Source organism: Condylura cristata, unplaced genomic scaffold (genome assembly GCF_000260355.1).
Source record: "Condylura cristata isolate star-nosed mole 26May11 unplaced genomic scaffold, ConCri1.0 scaffold00009, whole genome shotgun sequence".
In the NCBI taxonomy this organism is placed as follows: Eukaryota; Metazoa; Chordata; class Mammalia; order Eulipotyphla; family Talpidae; genus Condylura; species Condylura cristata.
This window is the reverse complement of record NW_004567110.1, coordinates 48,435,617-48,457,335: the sequence shown is the minus strand read 5'-3', so window position 1 is coordinate 48,457,335 and position 21,719 is coordinate 48,435,617. Positions and strand designations below refer to the sequence as shown.

General features: G+C 32.8%; 1 protein-coding gene across 2 annotated transcripts in view; it reads left to right on the top strand.

Moving 5' to 3' along the window:
• LOC101632183 (serine/threonine-protein kinase Sgk3) overlaps nucleotides 1-21,719 on the top strand; it is a 58,500-nt gene that overhangs the window by 19,936 nt on the left and 16,845 nt on the right. For both annotated transcript variants that reach the window (XM_012723116.1, XM_004679823.2), the window contains exons 2-9: nucleotides 3,159-3,242; nucleotides 6,661-6,733; nucleotides 10,197-10,272; nucleotides 12,618-12,705; nucleotides 16,163-16,212; nucleotides 18,549-18,606; nucleotides 21,286-21,369; nucleotides 21,470-21,601. In XM_012723116.1, coding sequence (XP_012578570.1) covers nucleotides 6,682-6,733; nucleotides 10,197-10,272; nucleotides 12,618-12,705; nucleotides 16,163-16,212; nucleotides 18,549-18,606; nucleotides 21,286-21,369; nucleotides 21,470-21,601 — 540 coding nt within the window. In that variant the 5' untranslated portion in view covers nucleotides 3,159-3,242; nucleotides 6,661-6,681. The remainder of the gene's footprint in view (nucleotides 1-3,158; nucleotides 3,243-6,660; nucleotides 6,734-10,196; nucleotides 10,273-12,617; nucleotides 12,706-16,162; nucleotides 16,213-18,548; nucleotides 18,607-21,285; nucleotides 21,370-21,469; nucleotides 21,602-21,719) is intronic.

Sequence of the window (21,719 nt, the reverse complement as noted above, 5' to 3'; positions counted from 1 at the left end):
GAAACCATCCGGTATTTTTCCTTTTCTTTCTGGCTTATTTCACTAAGCATGATCTTTTCCAGCTCCATCCATGTTGCTGCAAAAGGCATGTGTGTGTGTTTATTTATTTATTTATTTATTTATTTATTTATTTTAGTTACTGAGTATTATTCCATTATGTTATATGTTCCACATCTTTTTAATCTAGTCATCTACTTTTGGGCATTTGGGTTGTTTCCATGTCTTTCCAGTTGTAAATGAAGCAGCAATAAACATGGGGGGTGCAGGTATCTTTTTGAATTATTGTTTTTGTGTCTTGAGTAGATACCTAGGAGTGGGATTTCTGGGTCATATGGAAGCTCCATTTTCAGCAGTTTGAGGAAACTCCAAACAGTTTTCCACAGTGGTTGTTCTAGTTTGCATTCCCACCAGCAGTGCAGGAAAGTTCCTTTTTCTCCACATCCTTGTCAGCATTTGTTGTTGTTAGTTGTTTTAAGATGTGCCATTCTCACTGGTGGTATCTCATTGTGGTTTTAATTTGTATTTCTCTTATTACAAGTGATGTTGAACATCATATGCTTGTTGGCCATCTGCATTTCCTCTTTGGAGAAATGTCTTTTGTTCTTCTGCACATTTTTTGATAGGGCTCTTTATTTTTGTTGAGTTTCATCAGTTCTATATATATCTTTGTGATCAATCCTTTATTGCTAGTTTTGTGTGAGAAAATTTTTTCCCAATCAGTAGGATGTTTATTTTTTTGTAATGTCTCTTTTACTGTACAGAAGCTCTTTAACTTGATGTAGTCCTATCTCCTTATCCTTGCCTTCACTATCATTACATTGGATGCTGTATCTTCGAAGATGTTTCTGAAGTATATATCTTGTATTGTTTGTCCCATCTTTACTTCCAAGTATTTTATGGTCTCCATTCTTATGTCTAGGTCTTTAATCCACTTCGAGTTGGTTTTTGTGTATGGTGCAAGGTAGTAATCTACTTTCACTTTTTTTGCATGTAGCTTCCCAGTTTTCCCAGCACCATTTGCTGAACAAACTTTCTTTGTTCCATTGTATCTTTTTTGCTCCTTTGTCAAAGATTAGCTGCCCATAAACCTGTGGGTTTACATCTGAGTTTTCTATTCGAATCCACTGGTCTGTATGTCTGTGCTTGTTTCAGTACCATGCAGTTTTGATTATTATGGCTTAGTAGTATAGCTTGATGTTTGGGATTGTAATGCCTCCATTCTATTTCTTCTTAGTCATGAGTTTTGGCTGTTCGCAGTCTTTTGTTGTTCCATATGAATCTTATCAATATGAGGCCCTTACAAAGAATATGCATAATGACCATTTACTGAACTAGTACATAAGTGGCTATTATTGGAGAGCAGCACTTCTAATTAATGCAGTGAAACATGTATTGTATTTATTTCAAGTTGTCCTGTTAGTATATATGGAGAACTTCTGCCCTGCACTCCCTGAAAAGTTTATGTTTATTGCTGAGTCTGTTCTTCCTTCTAAGCTCCCATCCACAAGTAGTAGATAACATGTTCACATCCTACCCTACCCCTCTGACTCTTGGACCCACTAACTGTACTTAGTATTTTTAGATAGCATAGCTTATATTTATTTCTTTATTTATGTGTCTTTCCTGACTAGAATGCCATGTCCTTTGAAACAAGAACTTCCCTCATTATTATTTCACCAACACCTAGAACACAGGTAGATGTTCAGTAAATATTTCTTGAATTGCTATTGAATGAAAAATTGTACTAAGTTCTTTTGTTAATTGCTGATCACTACTTTACCATTTTTAGGCCTCAGGAAATTTGGTTCTAATCAGCACAGGTAGACACCACTATACTCAACTCAGATTCTGTGTCCAGATTCAAGAGGCCTATCTTATAATTAGAAACAAAAATATACTTGTGTTATTGAATAATCAGTAAAACTTCTATACTTTATTTCTCATGTTCTTTATGTGTCTGTGCACTCTTAACAGAGAAATAATGCATCCTAGGATGGTTTGGCTTAAACCGAGTTTAAATTATGCTTTCATTATCTACTTAAAAATTGTCACTAAGGGCATATGGCTTCATTTTCTGGGCATCTGTTACTAGGGACATATCTTAACAACAGTTCTACAGAATTCATACAGTATCACACATACAGAATTGGGGAAGCTTTACCTAACTAAGAACTTATGAGTTTATATATTTTTCATGAAAAAGGATAGTTTATATGTTTATCTGTATACCCTTTTAAAATAAAGCTGTTTTATGTTACGTTGTCCAACATACTATGAGCAACTATAAATCCCAAACTAACTTGTGCTCTTACCCCAGTCGGAAAATGTAAAATAATGAGATTGATGATCAAATTAAATATTAGTGGATCTTTCCTCATATTCTTGGAGTCTTGCTATTGTCTTCAGAAATGATAAAAGATCCTTGGGTCCCAGTTTTCTCTACATGAGTATGTGAAATTATATTCTGAGAGTAGTTATAGGATGAGTTATGATAGCTAATTCTATATTATAATGGTGAATGATTTGATTCTGGTTCTGATGCATGAAGTGTTAGAAGTTTTAGATCCTAGTCTAACTTTTTAAGTGTGAAAATGGGCAAGTTGCTTAATTCTTTTGGGCCACAATTCCCTTGTATATGGGAGGTAATCACAGTTACGTGAAATCAGGTATATATGAAAGTACTAAACACATGTAATTTGGTAGTAAGAAATCTCAGGAGAAATTCTTATTTAGAAAATTATGATGTAAAGGATAACCTAGAAGGAGAACTAAAAATTGTTCCCTATGTGCCAGCTGTCACTTTCAAAAATACTTTATAATTTCAAGAGTAATGATTATTAATGTAGAAAAAGAGAGCATAACATGGATTGAATCTGTAGTATTTTAGTTTTGGGGGAAAAATATGAAGTAATAATGATATAATTCAGAAAAGCTAAATAATGATGGTGCAGGTATTTATTACTTATTCTCCAAAAATTACAGAAATACTTCATAACATTTAAAAAATTAACTTGTTCTTTCTAACAAGACAAGTGTTTCAATTGGTATACTTGTGTATTAGGAGACTTATGCATAAATGTTAACATCTAGTATCAGTTTATGAATATATAAATAGAGTTTCAAGTAATTTTTTACAATCAAATTTGTTATTTTCACAGGTTTATAAAGTTTTGGTCTCAGTGGGCAGAAGTGAGTGGTTTGTCTTCAGGAGATATGCAGAGTTTGACAAGCTTTACAACACTGTGAGTAATAGTGTGCAAGATTATTATTTAAAACACTTAAGCATATTTCATAATATAGGTGATTTACTTATTTATTCATTATTTTATATATTTTTTACATCATTCTTCATTTTTATACATGTATACTTTCTCATCTTGAGTATAGTCCCCATGAAATTCCCTCCTCCTGTTCACCATGTACCATAGGTGATTTACTCAAATGATTAAATAAATGCTCATGTGTACCAGACAAGCAGCTTAGGATAAGAGATTCTTCAAAAGCATCCTAACGTTGAAAGTCTTCCTCAGATAAGTAGAAAGAGGACTATTTGACAGTTCCAAATGAACTGTTAAAGATTTAAAAAAGAAAAAAAAATTAGGTATGCAGCTGTAAGTATATTTTAATGTCACTGATCATTGGAAATAAATCTTTTCCACCTACAACTCAAATAATTGTTATTTCATTATATTATTTCTGGTTAATTTGTCTACCTGAAAAGCTTTCATGAGCCCTCCTTCTATAGTTTCAATCTTAATTTCAGAGATAAGTCTTACATTCTAAATTTTAAGTAGCATGAACCCAAATGAAATGAATATTGACTCTTAAAAGTTCTAACATAGTCTGGCGGTGAGATTATCTGTAAACTAAAACTAAAAGTTCTAACATAGTCTGGCGGTGAGATTATTTGTAAACTAAAACATCCCTAGTTGGTTGTTGTAGACCCCAGATTAAAACAGTTCTTCGTTCTAAGCTCTGTTTCAGTTAAGAAAAAAAAAATTATGCCTCAAATCCAAATTTAAATTTCTTTTGTTCTGTCTAATAAATAGGAATCTCCTCTTGCCATTAGTTAATGAATTGTTATTAAGCATTCTTCCTCCAATTTTTATATTTAAAAATGTGATTTTTCAATTTTTCTTAAACCTGGGTCTTGATTTAAAAAATAGTTAGATGATATAAATCTGTGATTTATCATTGGTAATATATAAATATGGAAAAAGTTAAGCATATATCAATTAAAGGATAAATTAATGAGTGGGCGAGAATGAATTAGACATTGTCTAGCTGTATAATTTCTTGTGTTTTGTTAAGTCATAAAAATCAATCCTCTGACTCATCTTGATTTAACACTTCACTGTATCTATATTTGTTCCAAATAATATTCAGATACTTTGCTAACTGAAGTTGAACTTTAAAAATATTATTTTAAGTGGATTTTTCTACATAGTACTAATACATATTCTAGAAAATATGAAAAATAAAGGCAGTATTGCTATTAATAGATTGAGCTTAAAAATTACCTATATTGGGGCCCTCCCTGGTGGCGCAGCAGGTTAAAGCACAGCACTAAGAATCAAAAGCTACCTACGCATGAGTTCGATCCCCGCCTGCCCCGAGGAGATCCACATGGTGCGGCAGACCCCTCCTGACCCGCCCGCTGCTCCCCTCAGCAGTGTACTTCGTCGATCTGCCTGTTCTGCTCCCCATTCTGTCTCTGGTGAAGCCTCTCTCCCTCTGCATCTCTGGCCTGTACCCCATTTATGAATAAATCTTTTAAAAAAATTACCTATATTAATTTATTAGAGGTAATTATTATTTTTACTATTTTCTTTTTTCCCCTTTTCTTCAGTGTGTATTGCATCCAAACTTGTTATAGATTTAAATGTTGCCAATCAAGGATATTGAGGTGATCATTTTTGCCTGTAAGTGAAGTTTCATTTTTGAAAGAGTAATGGTCAATAAAATTTATAGATGAGTAGATCCTCTGTTTTTTTTTAATGGCAATTATTGGACACGAGCTATTGGCTCCATTTGAAATTCTTGGGTTCCATTATATACATAATAAACATTTTTTTGAGGATTGTACAAATCTGAGCATACCTATAAGTATGGGTTATAGTCAGGTGAAAGACCTGGGTTTTACTCAGGGAAAAATCTTATATGATAATGACATAAGACATATGGAAGTTTTATGTGAATTTCTTAGATAAGATCAAATTTTGTTCACTGAACTACTAATAACTAAACATAATTCAATTTTATCATCTATCTCCCTCATTTTTCCTGAATTTTGCTTCCTTTTTCCCCTTATTTCATTAATGTCTGCGTTTCCTCTCTCATTTCATGTAAGTTCTCCCAGTTTTGCATTTTGTGATGAGAGGCAAGGAAAAAATTGGAAAATTATATCAATTGTGTTTTTTGAAACTACAAAAGTGAGGTTAAACCCAACCTGTAATTCCTTAAATATGAATACAAAAATTCTTTTCTTATTCTCCTTTTAGAATAAAAAGCCAGTTATGAGTAAATATTTATAATTTCCATTATTTATAACTTAAAATATATTTTTATGACCATCATTTGATTTTCAGTCATCTCATAGAAACTGTTGAACACATAGAATTAGAGACTGGTACAAAAAGAAAATTATATAATATAAATCCAACTTCCACAATTACTAATACATGTATATACTTGTTATATTTCTATTCCTAGTTAGCCCACTGGAATTTTAATTGTAAATTTTTAATATACATTTATAAAAATTATAAGGAGCCTTAACAGATGCACATATACACACACAGATACCATATGTCAAATAATAAATTAACAAGAATGTCTTTATATTGCATATTCAATCACATATTTATATGACTGATAAATTGATTTAAGTATCTTTTAATCATTAAGTTTCCAGTTTCCTGACCACCTTTATTTTCCTTCATTGTGCAGTTTTTGTGTAAAAACAGGGTCATTTTTTCTTCAGTTTTCAATCTGAAATTTGCTGACATACCTAGCATTATTAGTACTTTCTCCTAGTCTTTGTATTTCTTATCATTTGATAGGTATGTTGTTTGTATGTGCATTTTTTATATAAGTGCATAATAAAAATAACCTGTTGTTTACTGTACTACCCAAGTTTAATTTCTTCAGGGTCAGGTTGTTCATTGTCTGAGGATAAGCAATTCTGATAAACAAATGTATTTGAATACTGATACAAGGAAGCTAGCACAACAGGTATTGAAGGCAAAATTCTTTAGCTTTCTATGAGAGCTACTGTCAATATGTTCATATAAAAAGAACCCAAAGACCACTCTTCTCATGGTGAGTAATGTGAATTCAAAAATTTTACTCCAGGTTCTACTTGAGTCAATTAATGGAGGGTTTCCTTTATACCTCACAACTGATCTGTAAGATAAGAGCTAAATGTGTCCTATAGGACAGCTAAGGCACAGAGATAGTAAGTAAATTAAAGGCACAAATATACTAAGGGCTTTAGTGGACCAAATGTGGCATTTTATTGTGATGATCATCAATTTTGATCATGATGTATTTAAAAGCACTTGTTAAGTGTGTTTTAAAATTCAGATTGTACTCTGTTTTGATACATCCATAACTAGAAGACTTATAAAATTAAATTCATACAATTTTTTTTTTTTTTAGTTGAAAAAACAGTTTCCTGCTATGGCTCTTAAGATTCCAGCCAAGAGAATATTTGGTGATAATTTTGATCCAGGTAAGCAATAACTTCATGGACCAACCCTGCAGATTGAAGTTTGAACATGTCATTACACTATGTAGTAGTGCAGACTTTGGAAAACTACTTGACCTAAAAATAATACCTCAGCAACATGTATTCTGTGTACCAGATGTGGGTTTAAGCACTTTAATGTTGCAGTGTACTTAGTCCTCACAGCAACCTTGTGGGATATCATCAGCAACAGCATCACCATCCTTATGTTATACATAAGGAAAGAGTTACAATTACGTTAATTAATTTGCCCAGCATCACAACATAGCTAGGAAATCACAGATTTAGAAATTAAATTAGGTGTGTCTAATTAGATGGAGTCATTTGTGTAAATTTGTCTGCTATAAGAATCTCACCTGTTTGAAGACAGGTAACATGTCTTCAACTTTTTTTGTACTTTCACTGTAAAGTGTATGATGGATAATTCATGCACTAATAATGAATGTAAACATATCATTTTCAACTTAGTCATTTATTTTGCCAAGACTACTTAATATTACTAAGTTAAAGGTTACTTAAACTTTTAGAATTGAGGGTACTGAGTTTGGTACATTTATTTTATTGGCTAGTCTTAAACCTTTTTTTTGGATGACCATCACAAGATATTATACCCATAAGGAAGCCTTATAGATCATCTAATCCTATCCCCTACTTGAAAAATGAAAGACCAGACTTTACAAAGTCATCCAGTAGTGCAAGTGATACTGATAGTTACACCTTAGACTCTTAACTCCACTGCTCTTAATAACATTGTACTATCATTATCTTGTACTCTATTATTATAATAATAATAGCAGTAGTAATTAAAGTAACCATGCTATTACTTGAATTCATACTTGAACGCAGCCTCCTTTACCTCTGTTTTCATACATGTGGAAAATAGAGACTTAGCAAAGTAAAGTCACTCTCCCAAGTCCCACAGCTATATGTGGCATGATCTCTAGGTTTGTTTGTCTCTAAAGTTTATTCTCTTAGCTCTTTACTGTCTGACATGTGCATAGTGCCTTAAAAAAATGCTATCCTTCTTTCTCTCACTGTTAAAAGTGGAGCTTCCATATGACCTAGCAATACCACTCCTAGGTGTCTACCCAAAAGAGACAAAAACAATAATTCAGAAAGACACCTGCACCGCCATATTTATTGCTGCTTTATTTACAATTGGAAAGACATGACAACAACTCAAATGCCCCAAAGGAGATGACTGGATTAAAACGATGTGGTACATAGACACAGTTCCTCAGCAATCAAAAAAAGATACAACACATGCCTTTTGCAGCAACATAGATGGAGCTGGAAGGGATCATGCTTAGTGAAATAATCCAGAAAGAAAAGGAAAAATACCAGATGGTTTCACTCAAAGTAGGAGTATAAAAGAGCAGGAGAAAAAAAAATAATAATTATGAATAACTATATACCACAGACATTTTACAGGGTGGAATGGGGAATGGGATAAAAAATGGCGGTGGGTTACAGTGCATTGGGCTATGGTGATGTCACAAAGGTGATTTGGTGATGGGAAGCCCAAGGGGGTTACAAATGAGATGGAAAAAGGCACAAAATGATGTAAAAATAAACTATTACTTTTTTGGAACAGTTAAAAAAAGCTTTAATCCTAAGGCCTCATCTGAGATGTGGGTTAAAACTAAAGGATCTCTGATCCCTGCAGGCTCTAAATGCCCTTAGATTGTTATTATAATCAGAACAGGACTAAAACCTGAGTCTCCCTGAATCAGAGTCTGGCAGTTTTTTTCCTCCTACCCTATAGCAGGTTAAAGTTGTTTCCTTTTTGCATTTTTCTTGAAGCTGTGAAATAGAATAATTTATTTTTAGTTTAACACTTACACTGGAGACAAGAGCTTTCATTTTGTTACCTAATAGCATTCTTTTGAATCTCTATATGAAATTGCACTTGAATTACAGCGGTTATATTCAGATTAAGTTCTTCATTGAAGAAATTTAAAAAATATATATCTCCAACTAGAAGCCTTAAAGATACTATGTCAGCTTACAGAACTTCTTGGAACTATAGATTTGATATGCATTTTAGCCTTACCTGGAATTTTTCCCAGATATTTGATGACTTAATTAATGTTATTTTAAAAATTAAGCTCGGAATTGTCCCAAAATTCCAACTACTTCTTGTTTTACTCTGACCTTTCTTTCTTATATAGGAGTTTCCATAGGGCTTTCGAAACTGTTTAAGATCAGTAATGAAATGGACAGTCTAGTAGCTTTTATGCAGCACAAGCTCTAACTCTCTGAAGAAAGAAATTATGCTCTTTTCACAGTTGATCTCTCACTATAAAATGTACCTTCAGTAAGTATCCACAGGACAATTTAAAGCATCCATGTAATTGCTAGATTTTCTTTAAATATCCCAATGCAACCATTTATTTTTGTTCCCCCTTCTATAGTAATAAATCCAGTTCTTAAAATATAACTATTAAGAATAGTTATTAGTAATATAAACCCCACATATGGTTTACTCTCTGGTGACATAGACCAAATATAACTTATATTTGTTCATTTATAGCTGTATCTTACACTTAAGAAATAGAAATAAAACTACATGACTGAAAAAACTCACATTTAGTAAAAAAAACACTGTACATTAAAACTTATAGAAACATTTTACTAAACCAAAACTCTTTAGTAAGTTAGATAAACTTCTTAATCCTGTTGTTTAGAGGTTTCTTTGGAGGCATTGACCATTTTATGAGCCACTTGTCTCTAGTCTTCTATTTCTTCAAATTTTAAAGAATATTGTTTATGAACTAGGGCTTAGGATAATGGTTTTTTGACCCAGTAAGTAGCATGTTAATAGCAACAAAATTCGTAACAACTGAGGATTGTGCTTTTTCTACCAGGTATTATATAAATTTACATGTATTATCTCATTTATTATACAACAGCATAATAAGGTAAAAATATTGTTACTATTTCCATTTTATAAGTACAGATTTAAACCTTGGAAAAATTCAGTACATTCAAGACATTTGTATGAAGTTCTCTAGTTCTTAGAAACCTTCATGCTTAACCTTTATTGTTAAATTTCTGATATATGAACTTCAGTTATCAACACTCAAAATGCTTTGAACACATGGGAAATTGTTAGGAAAGTATTTCACGACATTTTTCAAGGGGTTGTTAAACAGGGAGTTTTGAGGATTTGAACAAAACAAATATCTACCCAAGTTTTATGATTAGTCTGTTTAGGACCTAAATTTTTTTAAGGATCTTACAATTTTTTTTTTAAGAATTTTCTTTTGAGAACTATGTTGTCTGCTTTATTCTGATTTTTTAATGACTGCATTTATAGATTTTAAAATATATTTCTAAGTATTATTGTATGTCAGATATGAATTAGGAGGTAACTCCTTTTCTATTCTTACATAACAATTGATGATTACATAGTCTGACAAATTGAAAGTTATGTCTCTCTTAACAGATTTTATTAAACAAAGAAGAGCAGGACTGAATGAGTTCATTCAGAACTTAGTTAGACATCCAGAGCTTTATAACCAGTAAGTAACTTTCTTTGTGTCCTAAAGAGGCACTGAAACCAGTGTACCAAATAAGTTGTTAATTGAGATCTTATGTCTTCTGTGGAATGTTATTGTTTGTAGATATTTGTAATGTTTATAAAATTTCCTTCCAGCATTTTCCCACTGATATTCTTTAATCTCCTTTCCCCTCCTTCAGCTCAAAGTCCTAGTCAATGTCTTTCTTTTTTTTTGTTGTTCTTGCAGTATAGCTACATAGATGAAACTTGAAAGAAATTTGCATAGAATTAAGTTAAAATGTTTTGATGTTATACTTAAGTTTTCAAAATGCCTTTATTAAGCACCAGCTATATATGTTGGGAATATAAAGAGAAAGGGGTGTCATTCTACCTTCCAAAGGGTCTAGTGGCCCTTCCAGAGGTCTCCAGACACATTAACTAGCCCCTGAAAGCCGGTAAGTTTTATGGTACATGCTAAAAGAGAACAGAGAAAAATGTGGCCTGCTTTTCTTGGGGAGGTGCAGGAAGGTTTCCTGGGACTTAGAGACAGACTATTAGTTGTTTGAGAAAAGAATGGTAGGAAGAACATTCCAGACAAAGGGCACAGCACATATAACAGGCTACAAAAAGCCTGAAATTTTCAGGACACTTAATTAGCAGCCTTTCTTGGTGACTGCAGTATAGTAGGCTTTCAGAAGAAAGACAGGCTGCAGGATTTGGCAAGGGTCTGGCATGTGTGTACCACTTCTGGTTCTTCGTGGGGCATCCACCCAGACAAACACTGTCCTTTTCTTCACACCAGTATTCTAGATAACCACTTACAGTAGTGCTTTTTAAGTCCTGTGTGTCCGATAAGGTTAAACTTCTTTCTATAGGCCAGAAGCTGCCAATGAAGGCAGAAAGGTGGGTCATTTTCAGAAACATTTAAGAACGTATAGGTTGATCCTGGCTTGGGATGTGTTTTCAATTTTGAGACTGGTATTTGGTACATGAGAAATAATCATTTTATTGTGATTTATATATTACTTACATTATTTTATATGTTTAAGTATTACGTTCTAAGAAGAAATAAAGAAGTAAAATATCTGGGGAACTTTCCACAGCTCACTTATCTATGTAGACTTAAAGGTTGCCTTATGGACAGTGATACAAACATGACACATTTTAGTAGTCTTTCAGATCACAAAACTGAAAGACTGTTTTTAATATTTGTTCTAAAAATAAGGATTCCTATTGTATAAGTTTTTACCTGGTTTTCCACCATTCTGAGGAGGTCCTCTGACTTTTTAATTTTCTTGATTTATCTGGTTCTTCTGCTCAGTTCTCTGGATTCCCTCTAATGTGCCTGGGTAGTGGCACCAGGAGATCCAGCACGCTCTAGGACCAGCCACTGATGTGTGGTGTTGTGATCATTTCACAACACATACAAATATCAAAACGTCACACACATAATATTCAATATTATATATCTATTATTTTCAGTTTTTAAAAGATGGGGAAAAGTGATTTGGGGAAGAGGTAGCTTCTTCATGATTGTCATCTCTCCCTGCAAGGCTACTCTTGTTTTAATTCATTTTTACCTCTTCATCTTTAATCTCATACTCCTTTCTTCATACCCATTTCCTGATGCCCACTTTAAAATCTTTGTTATATGTTGTTGGCTATTGGCTGACTGTTATTTTGTATAACAGTACTGTGCTGTAAGCCTGCTGTTTCTGACTGGTAACTGGTATTCTCTGGAGGCAGTTACCATAGTTTCCTTACTCATCTATCTCCCTTGTGATAAATGACTCTTTTGCTTATGATTCACCTACTCTACAAAATGTTGCAATGAATAACCTAGTTACCTGTATTTTACGGAACCTGTACAGAATTTCCTTACATGGCTTATTCCTAGAGCTGGAATTTCTGGGCCCAGGGAGAATGCATGCACAGTTACACCAAGTATTGCCATATTGCTGTTCAGAAAAGTTGCCTCATTTTACATTCTCATCAGTAATATATGAGGATATGTCTCTATCTATGTCTCTACCAATGTTTGGTATTATCTATCTAGTTTTTGCAGCTAGTAGACATAAACTGATATTTTCCTACTGTTCTGTGGTTTTCTGATTATTAACCATCTTCATAAATTTTCTTAACCAGTTGAGTTTTCTCTGTAAACTGCCTGTTTAGAGCATTGCCCATCTGTCGGTTAGAGTCCCTATATATATAAGTTAATTTGCATATTCCTGTTATAATCATAAATATTAAGAGTTTGGTTAGACTTTCTTATTATAAGTGTTACCATAGTTACTTTTATTTTCATTTTACAAGGGAGAAAAGCTGTTGAAACGCAGTCATAACAAAGTTAATTTTTGTTTTTAGTCCAGATGTCAGAGCATTCCTTCAAATGGACAGTCCAAAACATCAGTCAGATCCATCTGAAGATGAGGATGAAAGAAATACTCAGAAGGTAGAGGGATTGTATTTTTAACAGAAAAAATACCATTTCTCAAAGATGAAATTATTGGCAGTTATGCAACTGTTACCTAAAATGAAATAATTTCCTCTTTTGTAGATTTTCTGCCCTGTAGAATACATAAAAACAATTATGGTCACCTCATACTGATCACTCTTCTTCTAAAGCTTATAGAGTGATACTTTTTATAAATTGTACATGTTAATTAAAATCCTGAAAATACTATTACCTAGATTTATTACTAACCAGGTATAGTAAATTTTAATGTCTTACTGATTTTCTTTCTAATCTTCTCTTATTATACAGAAATATTTTAATTACCTAATTTTAATCTTACAGTGTATACAGTTTTATATTTTACTTTCTTGACTTTATATTTTATTTTTTGATCCTTAAAATCTTCATCATCACCATACTTGAAACTATGGTTTTGAATTTTGGTGAGCAGGGAGAAAGGTATTTTCAAGTTCTATAACTCTTCTCGTCTTTGTTAGGTTTTTATGTGTAGAGCAATCTTACAGATGCCAGTTGGCATCAGATAACTTTTTTTGTTATAGATAGGGACACATAATTAATTTGCAGTCCAGGTAAGCTAGGATTCCCTTATTTTTTTTAATTAATTTGGTAACATACAAATATAGTAAGCTTGTGTTTTATGAGAATGTTTTCAGCTTTTACTTCAGGAAGCATGTGGAATTGGTAAATCAGAATAATTTAACTCAGGATTATTATGTAGCAGTTATAACTATAAATCTCATTTAAATATAATTCCTTTATAATTCAAATTTGATTGTAACTCTTCTTAAATATATACATAAAAAATCCAAGGAAGGAATGATTGAAATATATACATACTCTATAATGTCTTTTAACTTTTGTGACTTAAAAGATAATTTTATGAGTTGGACCACTATGTCCCATAGCTAAAAAAAAATCTTTATTTGGAAAATAGGTATATTCCTTTTCCCTGACTACTAAAAAGAGTAGTTTCTTTCTCTGGTGTTCTAAGAGGATTCTCAGTTAAGAGAACAGATTGAACTTTTGCATCTGATGTGATTGTTCCTAGGACAATGTAAAAAGATATTTTAATTTTATATTTGTGCAGTTGGCCAGTTAACTAGGAAAATTTATAATAAATAAGGCATAGGAATAAATAACATATATGTAAAAAGCTCATGCAGTTTTTTAAAAGAGTATTTAAGACCTCAGTAGATAAGTGGAAAGGGGCACAAAGAAATACTATTATTAAACAAATGTATAGGAACATGTTCAACCTTGATGCTAATAACAAATGAAAGTTTAAATTAGCTTTTGCCCTTTACCAAATTAACAAAAGTGTAAAGTAAATAAAATACTGCTGGACTGATAAAGGTAAGGTACAGTGAGCATCCTTGGGCGTTGCTGGTGGTGGTACAATTTTATGCAGCTCTTTTTGAAAGCAATTTGGCAACATGTATCAAACATGAAAATGTTTATGTTGCTTAAGGAGTTGATGCTTTTAAAATTAATCCTTCAGATGAAAAAAGGATTTTTAGTTTAATATGATTTTTAATGAAAAATTAGAATCAACTTAAATATTCTTCAGCCATTATATTTGTTCTTACATATTGTGCATTTCAAAATGTCTTGAAGCTGATAATATTTTAAGCTTTGACATATTACCAGGTGAAATCAGGGCATAAAATTTTACATATGTATGTGTACAATGTAGTTAGAGTTCATTTTTAAAAGCTATGCAAAAATCATATGACTAGCTATGCAAAAATTCTATGATTGTTGTATTTTTAAAATCATCTGTTGGCAGAGTCATAAACTTTAAGTATTCTAAATCTTTTCATATTTTCTAACTATGAATATTGAGTATATGTTTTAGTTGTAAAAGATGAAACTAGTCAAAAAAATTTACTTTTTCTTCAAACTATTGATTTCCCAGTACATTTACACATTCAAAAAATATTTAGAAGGAAAATCTACATAACTGTGATTCTACATGTTTGACATACAAATTGAAGAGTATGTTGAGAGATGTAGATTTAGGTCATTTAAAGACTATCTTGATTTGCTATATGAGCCAGCTGGTTTTAAAAAAGAGAACTAAACTGAGAGGGATTCCTAAATTCTGGCTCCTGTTCTACCACTGTTGGCTTTAAATCTGAGTATTATTTATTTTTCCCTTTTCATCCATAAAATCTGAAACTTAAATTAGGATCCCTTGTAGTTTTAGAATAATGATGAAAGATTATCTTCAGAAAAAGCAGAGAACATTACTTCATCATATATTGTAATTCTTTATTAAGGACTTTTATGTAGATAACTAAGTGAGGTTAATAGCCAGAAAATATCATACAAGGCATCTGGACCTGTCCCATATATAGAGAGAGAAAAAGTAAAGACCACAAGATGTCAGGAAACAGACACCCTTGATTAGCACTCATTCTGTTAATAAATTATAGCTCATCCTCAGTTCAGTGATCAGATGTAATCTTTTTAAAAACAGGTGGAGTAAAAAAGTTGCCTAATTATATGTTCCAATAATGTTCATTATATTTTCAGAAATGTGCTCCATAGGAAAATCATTGCTGAGTAATAGAAATTTACTACACATTAATTAATTAAAGGCACAAGTTGTCTTTATTGTGTAATCTATGCTTGTTTAATTGTCTTCCCTCATCTACCTAAGAAAAATTTGCTGAAGGGAAAGTTACTCCACTTTGCCAGACATTCATTAAAAGAGTATTATAGAAATTATAGCTTAAGTTTGGTTTACATTATCAGATTCTACGGAGCACTATAATATTTGAGTAGACCTTGTTATGGTTATGCCACAACAAGACACCTCATAATGAATCAGTATTTATACATTTTTAAGTTTCAGATAAGTTTAAGACACATGTCTCTGATAAATGGCTTTGATAAAAAGATTTATCCTATTTAACTGTTGGAAGAGAAAAAAATCTCCATGCTGAAATTAGAACAAAACCCGCTTGTGTGTATGTTTACCTAGTTTCAAATTAAAACTCTTGGTCTGATATTGGCAGTTTTCCTCATTAAGTTATTTTCTATTCTTAATAATAAGCTATTATTTGAAAACTTTTTAACAAATATTTTAAATGTAAAAATGATCCTTCTTAAATTTTGTTTCAATACCCACCTCTTTCAGGAGCCTTCCCAGTTTACTTTGTTCTCTTATCAACGTTGAGCTTCATTTCTGCATTATTACCATTTTCCTTACAACTACCCTTGAAACTTACAAGAATGATTGTATCATACTGAGTACTTTGGGTACTTTTCCAAATAAGCATATACATTAAGAATTAGAATTTTAGGTTTCTTTAATGTGGCAAAATATCTACAGTACAATTATGTATTACTTGTTTGAAAAACATTCATTGACTGATAACCTTTGAAGTTCCAATAAGATTACTGCTTTTTTTCCCCTCCATCCCAACAGTTACACTCTACCTCACAGAACATCAACCTGGGACCATCTGGAAATCCTCAGTAGGTTTAATTTGTCTTAAACAATCTTCTAACTAAACTTAGAAAGATTCCTTTTTTGGAATGTGTAGCTATATGTAATTAAGCCAATTTAACAAAACAGCTATGAAATATAACCATAGTTACAGTGACTACAGTATTGTTGTATGCTTGCCTAATTTACTGCTCTAGCTTCTCTTTAGTGAAGCTCTGAGGAACTTTCAATCCATGTGTTATTTACTGGGTTCTATTATTTTGCCATTGTCACTTTTCTGGATGTTCATGTATGTGTATATTTGTGTGTGTGTGAAATCAGTAGACCATACTTCCCAGAAATCCGTAAGTCCTGGGAGGTACTCTGATAAAAGCATTTGTGTAGTCTCACTGATACTTTCCTGGTGCTCAGTGTCAGTACAACCCTACCCCTTAAGGCAGCTTGTTCCAGAGCAGTCATAGTGGACATTAGCACAGTAGGAGCTTAAAACCTTCTTTATCCAGTCTTTTCCATAGTCCCTTATTCATTTGAACACAGGGAATCTTTTTAAAGAACACCTGAGTAGCAAATGCAGACACTGTGCAAACTCTGAGTGCATTTTGGTGGGTCATTAGAAGTGATTTCCTAGAATACTGAATACAAAGAAAGATTCCAAGTCTACTTCTTGGTTTAGTTTAATAACTACCCTTGACAGATAGTGATGTATGCCATTGATTGAAGGAGTGAGATGTGTTGGTTATTCCTACTTTTAATTATCTCAGTCTTTTCCATTTAATTCTAAAATAGTCTTATCATTTTAGATAGCTAAGTATACTGGTCAAAGGATTGGATCTTGAGATACTTAAGCATTATAATAAGTCAGCGAGGGCCAATAATGGAGACATAAGAAAGAGTAATTAGTAAGAAGAGAAAAACTAGAAATATGATGTCATGAAATCAGATGGAGAGTAATCAATGTTCTTAAGTTGTTAATAGGGCAGGTAGATGAAGACTGAAACTGACCATGAATTTGTGAAGTGGTTGGTGATCTTTAAGAGCAGTTTCAATGATGTGGTGGAAACAAGCCCCTCACAGGAAAGAATTTGAGAGAACTTTTGATAACAAAGAACGCAGCAGGCATAGACAATGAAGTTAGATAATTGAGTTTCACACCAAAGAAAGGCAAAAAAAAAAAAAGATAATAGCTGAAAGAGAAAATTGATTTTGAATTCTGTTTGGTTTTCTTAGCTTTGAGTTGGTCAGGCAGCTCAAAAACTGAAATATACATTCAGTTAGTGCTAGTCACCAACAGTTAACAGAAAAGCCATGGATATGCCTTGGTTAATCCATTTACTGTGTTTGGAAAATTTGCATCTTTTCTCATGATTATATTTTTTGAAAAATTGTATCAGCATCTGAACATATTAGAAAAAAGTGAGTAATCCAAAGACCGGAGTTTTCAAGAAAAACATCCAAGCTTAGTTAACTATTTACCTCCCTAATCTTTAACTGTTATAATTTAACCAGACTTCGTGTTACTCTCAAGTTTGAATTGACTGTTTCTTTTGATAGTGAATTGAAGGAAATTAAAATCTAACTGGGATTATTCATTTTCCTTGTAAAATTTAGAAATCTAGACTATGTTGAGGAAAACATGTCTTTTGACTGCTTCAACTCAGTATTCTATTCCTGTATGCTTTTGTGTATATACAACTAATGTTTTTACTGCATAGGTTAATATAAAAGGATAATCTCAGTATTCTTAGTGGTTTATTTACTCCTGCCTTTCCCACATCACCATTTATGAGACTAAGCAGAGAGAGGTCTTTTGTCAGTAATGTCCAGTAAGCGGTATGTATGCAAAAGTCTGTGATGACTTTTCTCCATAAGGAGTTTTTCTTAATGACTTTAGTACATGTTCCATCCAGTAACTGTCTTTTCACATGAATAGCCAGAGTAGATAATCCTTGGAATAGATCACTGATTAATAGTTATTCAGTTCCTCATTAACAACAGTAGTTAGGTTTTGGGTTGATGCAGTTGGTTTAGATGGAATCTCCATTGAATTGAATGGAATACATACGTGTGTGTGTGTGTGTGTGTGTGTGTGTAACCTTTTGCATAGAGACTTTATTGAAGTCTCTCTAATGAGGTCCCTCTTATGAGGCTTAAATAATCACATATTTTACCTAATCAGAAAGTAGGTATTATTACCATTCCATCTGTTTCATGTTAAAGATGAAATACTGCCAGCTGCAATCATCACACTAAAATGTTTTACACCCAATTTTTATTTATTAAAGACTGACATACTTAGAACTGTTCAGAAGTTAACATCTCTCTAATTTCTAAGAGTTTAATTCTTACCATTGTTTATTTATTTCAGTGCTAAACCAACAGACTTTGATTTCTTAAAAGTTATTGGGAAAGGCAGCTTTGGCAAGGTAAGAGTGTTTATATTTTCCCATTTAGTAAATAAGTAAATATATATGAGGTCACAGGGCTTGTTGGTATCACCATATGGAGTTGAGATGGTTTCTGTATGTTTAGAACACTAACAAAATAAGGAGGTAAGGCATCTACTTAAATTCTAATAAAAAATTAATTTGTTCAACAAGTATCTATTGAGCCCTGCAATGTGTCAAGCACTGTTCTAGGCCCTAGTTAGATTAGTAGTGAAGAAAGCTGAAAGGTTACTATCTTTGAGATGCTTACGTAGGGGTGAAATAGTTTATTGAAAATATTCAGTCAGATAAATAATTACAAGTGGTAATGGGGCTGTGAATGAAATGAACAAAGCATGAAGTGACAGGATAATAGGCAATGGGAGGGGATCCTTAAATGCTTTGATCAAAGGTAACATATTTAAAAAGATGCTATTAAGCTGAGCTGGAAAGACAAAAAAAAAAAAAAGCAGCTGTGTAAACAGTCGGAGAAGGAAAAAGATGTAATGACTGTGGTTCTCATATGTTGGTTGTCAAGTGATTCATACAACTTTACCCTATGCTCACACCAAGGAATAATCACTGAAGGCTGCAAGTTTTGTAGATAGTATTTTCAGAATCATTAAACATGTGTAAGTCCTCTAGTATAATACAGTAAAACAGCAATAAAAACATTTACTAATTCCAGAACTTTTGCCGTCTCTGGTTTGTTTTCTAAGTTTCCTAGAGACCCTAAGCTGTCTGTCAAACACTTAAATCCATGTGTGTTTAATTGACTACCTGTTACCTGGGGGGTGTTAGTATAAGTAGTGGAAAGATAGAACTGAATCTTGTTTTCAAAATGCTTATAGTTTATTGGAATATTAGAAGTAGCCTGTCATTAAAAAAAGAGTTATCTTTTGGAAACTTCATGCTTTGTCCACTAGGCATTGGTTCTCACATATATACATCTTCCTCAACTTATGATGAGGTTGCCTCCCAGTAAATCCATTATGTATTCAAGCTATCATAAGTTGAAAATGTAGCTAACCTAACAAACATCATATAGCCTATCCTGCTTGCATTAACATACAGTTGGGCAAAATCATCTAGCAAAGCCTATTTCATAATAAAATGTTGAATCTCTCTTGTATTGCATGTGTATTGCTTTCACATAAAGTAGAAAATTTTCAAGTCAACTACAATAAATTGGGAACTGCATATAACAGGAGGTATAGGGTGTTAGTTCACCACCCCCCCCCACCATGGTTATGTAGTTGATCTCATACAGTTAATGGAAAATACCACTCTTGCCCCAGAGATCTATTGGCTAGCATTCATCATTTATATCCTTTGTCCATAATTGTATGTATCTGATTCTAGATTCATGTTTTGTATTTCTATTTCTAAATTTTACATTTTGTTTCATTTATCTGTCTGTTCTTGTACCAGTGCAGCTCTGTTTTGATAAGTGTTGCTCATCCATAATACCACATTACATTCAGTTATCATGTCTTTTAGCTTCTTGTAACTGTGACAGTTTCTTAGACTTTGTTTGCTTTTGAGAATCTTGATGGTTTTGGGGGAATGCTGGTTAGGTGTTCTGTAGGATACCCCTCTATTGGAATTTGTCTGATATTTTTCTTGTTATTAAACTGGGGTTATAAATCTTGGTGAGTAAACCCACACATGTTCTGGAAAATAAGGCCCAGCAGTGTCACTAATGCTGTGTCAGATCATTTCAAGATTATTTATAGTTATACAACTTGTGGGGCATCTTTAATTCCTTAAAATTATTATTATATGCAGTACCTTGAATGTGTCTACCTTTTTCTGGAGCAAGATTCTGTAAGTTTCTTCAATGCTTGAAAATGTCATCCAGTCGGTGGTAGAAATTCAGCTAAGCTACACGTGGTACTTCATCACTGAACTCTTAAACTGAAGCTTGAATAGAAACATAAATGTTAAAACAAAACACATTTGATCACTTAGAAACCATTTCCTTCTTTATTTTTTGTAGCATAAAGTATATAGCCTCAGTAATTTCTAAGGAGACTTCAGGATTCAGGGGTAGTGTGTATGAGCCACAACTAAACACACACACAATGTTTCCATGCATCTAAGATTTTGCCACTTAAATTTGGTAATTACCTCAAAGGTGATCAACACACTGAGTAACAAAAAGCTGCTGCCTGGCTATTCAAATGATCAGCATATCTTTTTGTTTTGTTAAAATATCTAAGGAGGGGCCCTCCCTAGTGGCCCAACTGGTTAGGACGCAGCACTGCAAGCTGGAGACAGCCGCTTCAGTGCCAGTTCAATCCCCCGCCCCGGAGGTGACCCACATGGCACTGCAGACCTCTCCTGCCCGCCCAAAGCTCTCCTCAGCTGTGTACTCCATCAGTCTGCCTGTTTTGCTCCCCACCTTGTCTCTGGTGAATCCTCTCATCACTCCTGCATCTCTGGCCTGTACTCCAGTTCTGTATGAATAAATAAATCTTAAAAAAAATATATATATATATATAAGGAAAAGTGGAGTTACAGAAAAAAATACAGTAGTTTAACATTTTCAGTACAAAAATATATTATCCTGTCCCTTTTGGACTTTACTTTTACAAAATTTAATTTTTGATTTACTGACAAATAATGATTCCTATCAAAAGAATGAAATTTCTAACAGCCTGTACATCTTTATAACAGGTTCTTCTTGCAAAGCGGAAACTGGATGGAAAATTTTATGCGGTTAAAGTATTACAGAAAAAAGTAGTTCTCAACAGAAAAGAGGTAAAATAAAAATAGCTTAATTTCTCCTAATTCCATTTTCTTAATTAACAGTGTTGTTTTATAGTATATAAGTTGATTCTTTACCTTTTTTTCTTTACAGCAAAAACATATTATGGCTGAACGAAATGTGCTCTTGAAAAATGTGAAACATCCATTTTTGGTTGGATTGCATTATTCTTTCCAAACAACTGAAAAACTTTATTTTGTTCTGGATTTTGTTAATGGAGGGGAGGTGAGTTTTATAATTAGTTTTCTAATACTGATAATGTTTTTAAAAAGAAAAATAAGGAAATAGTTGTTCCTTACAAGTTTTCAAAGAAGAGCCAGCATCAACAGCTATTGTGAGTAGC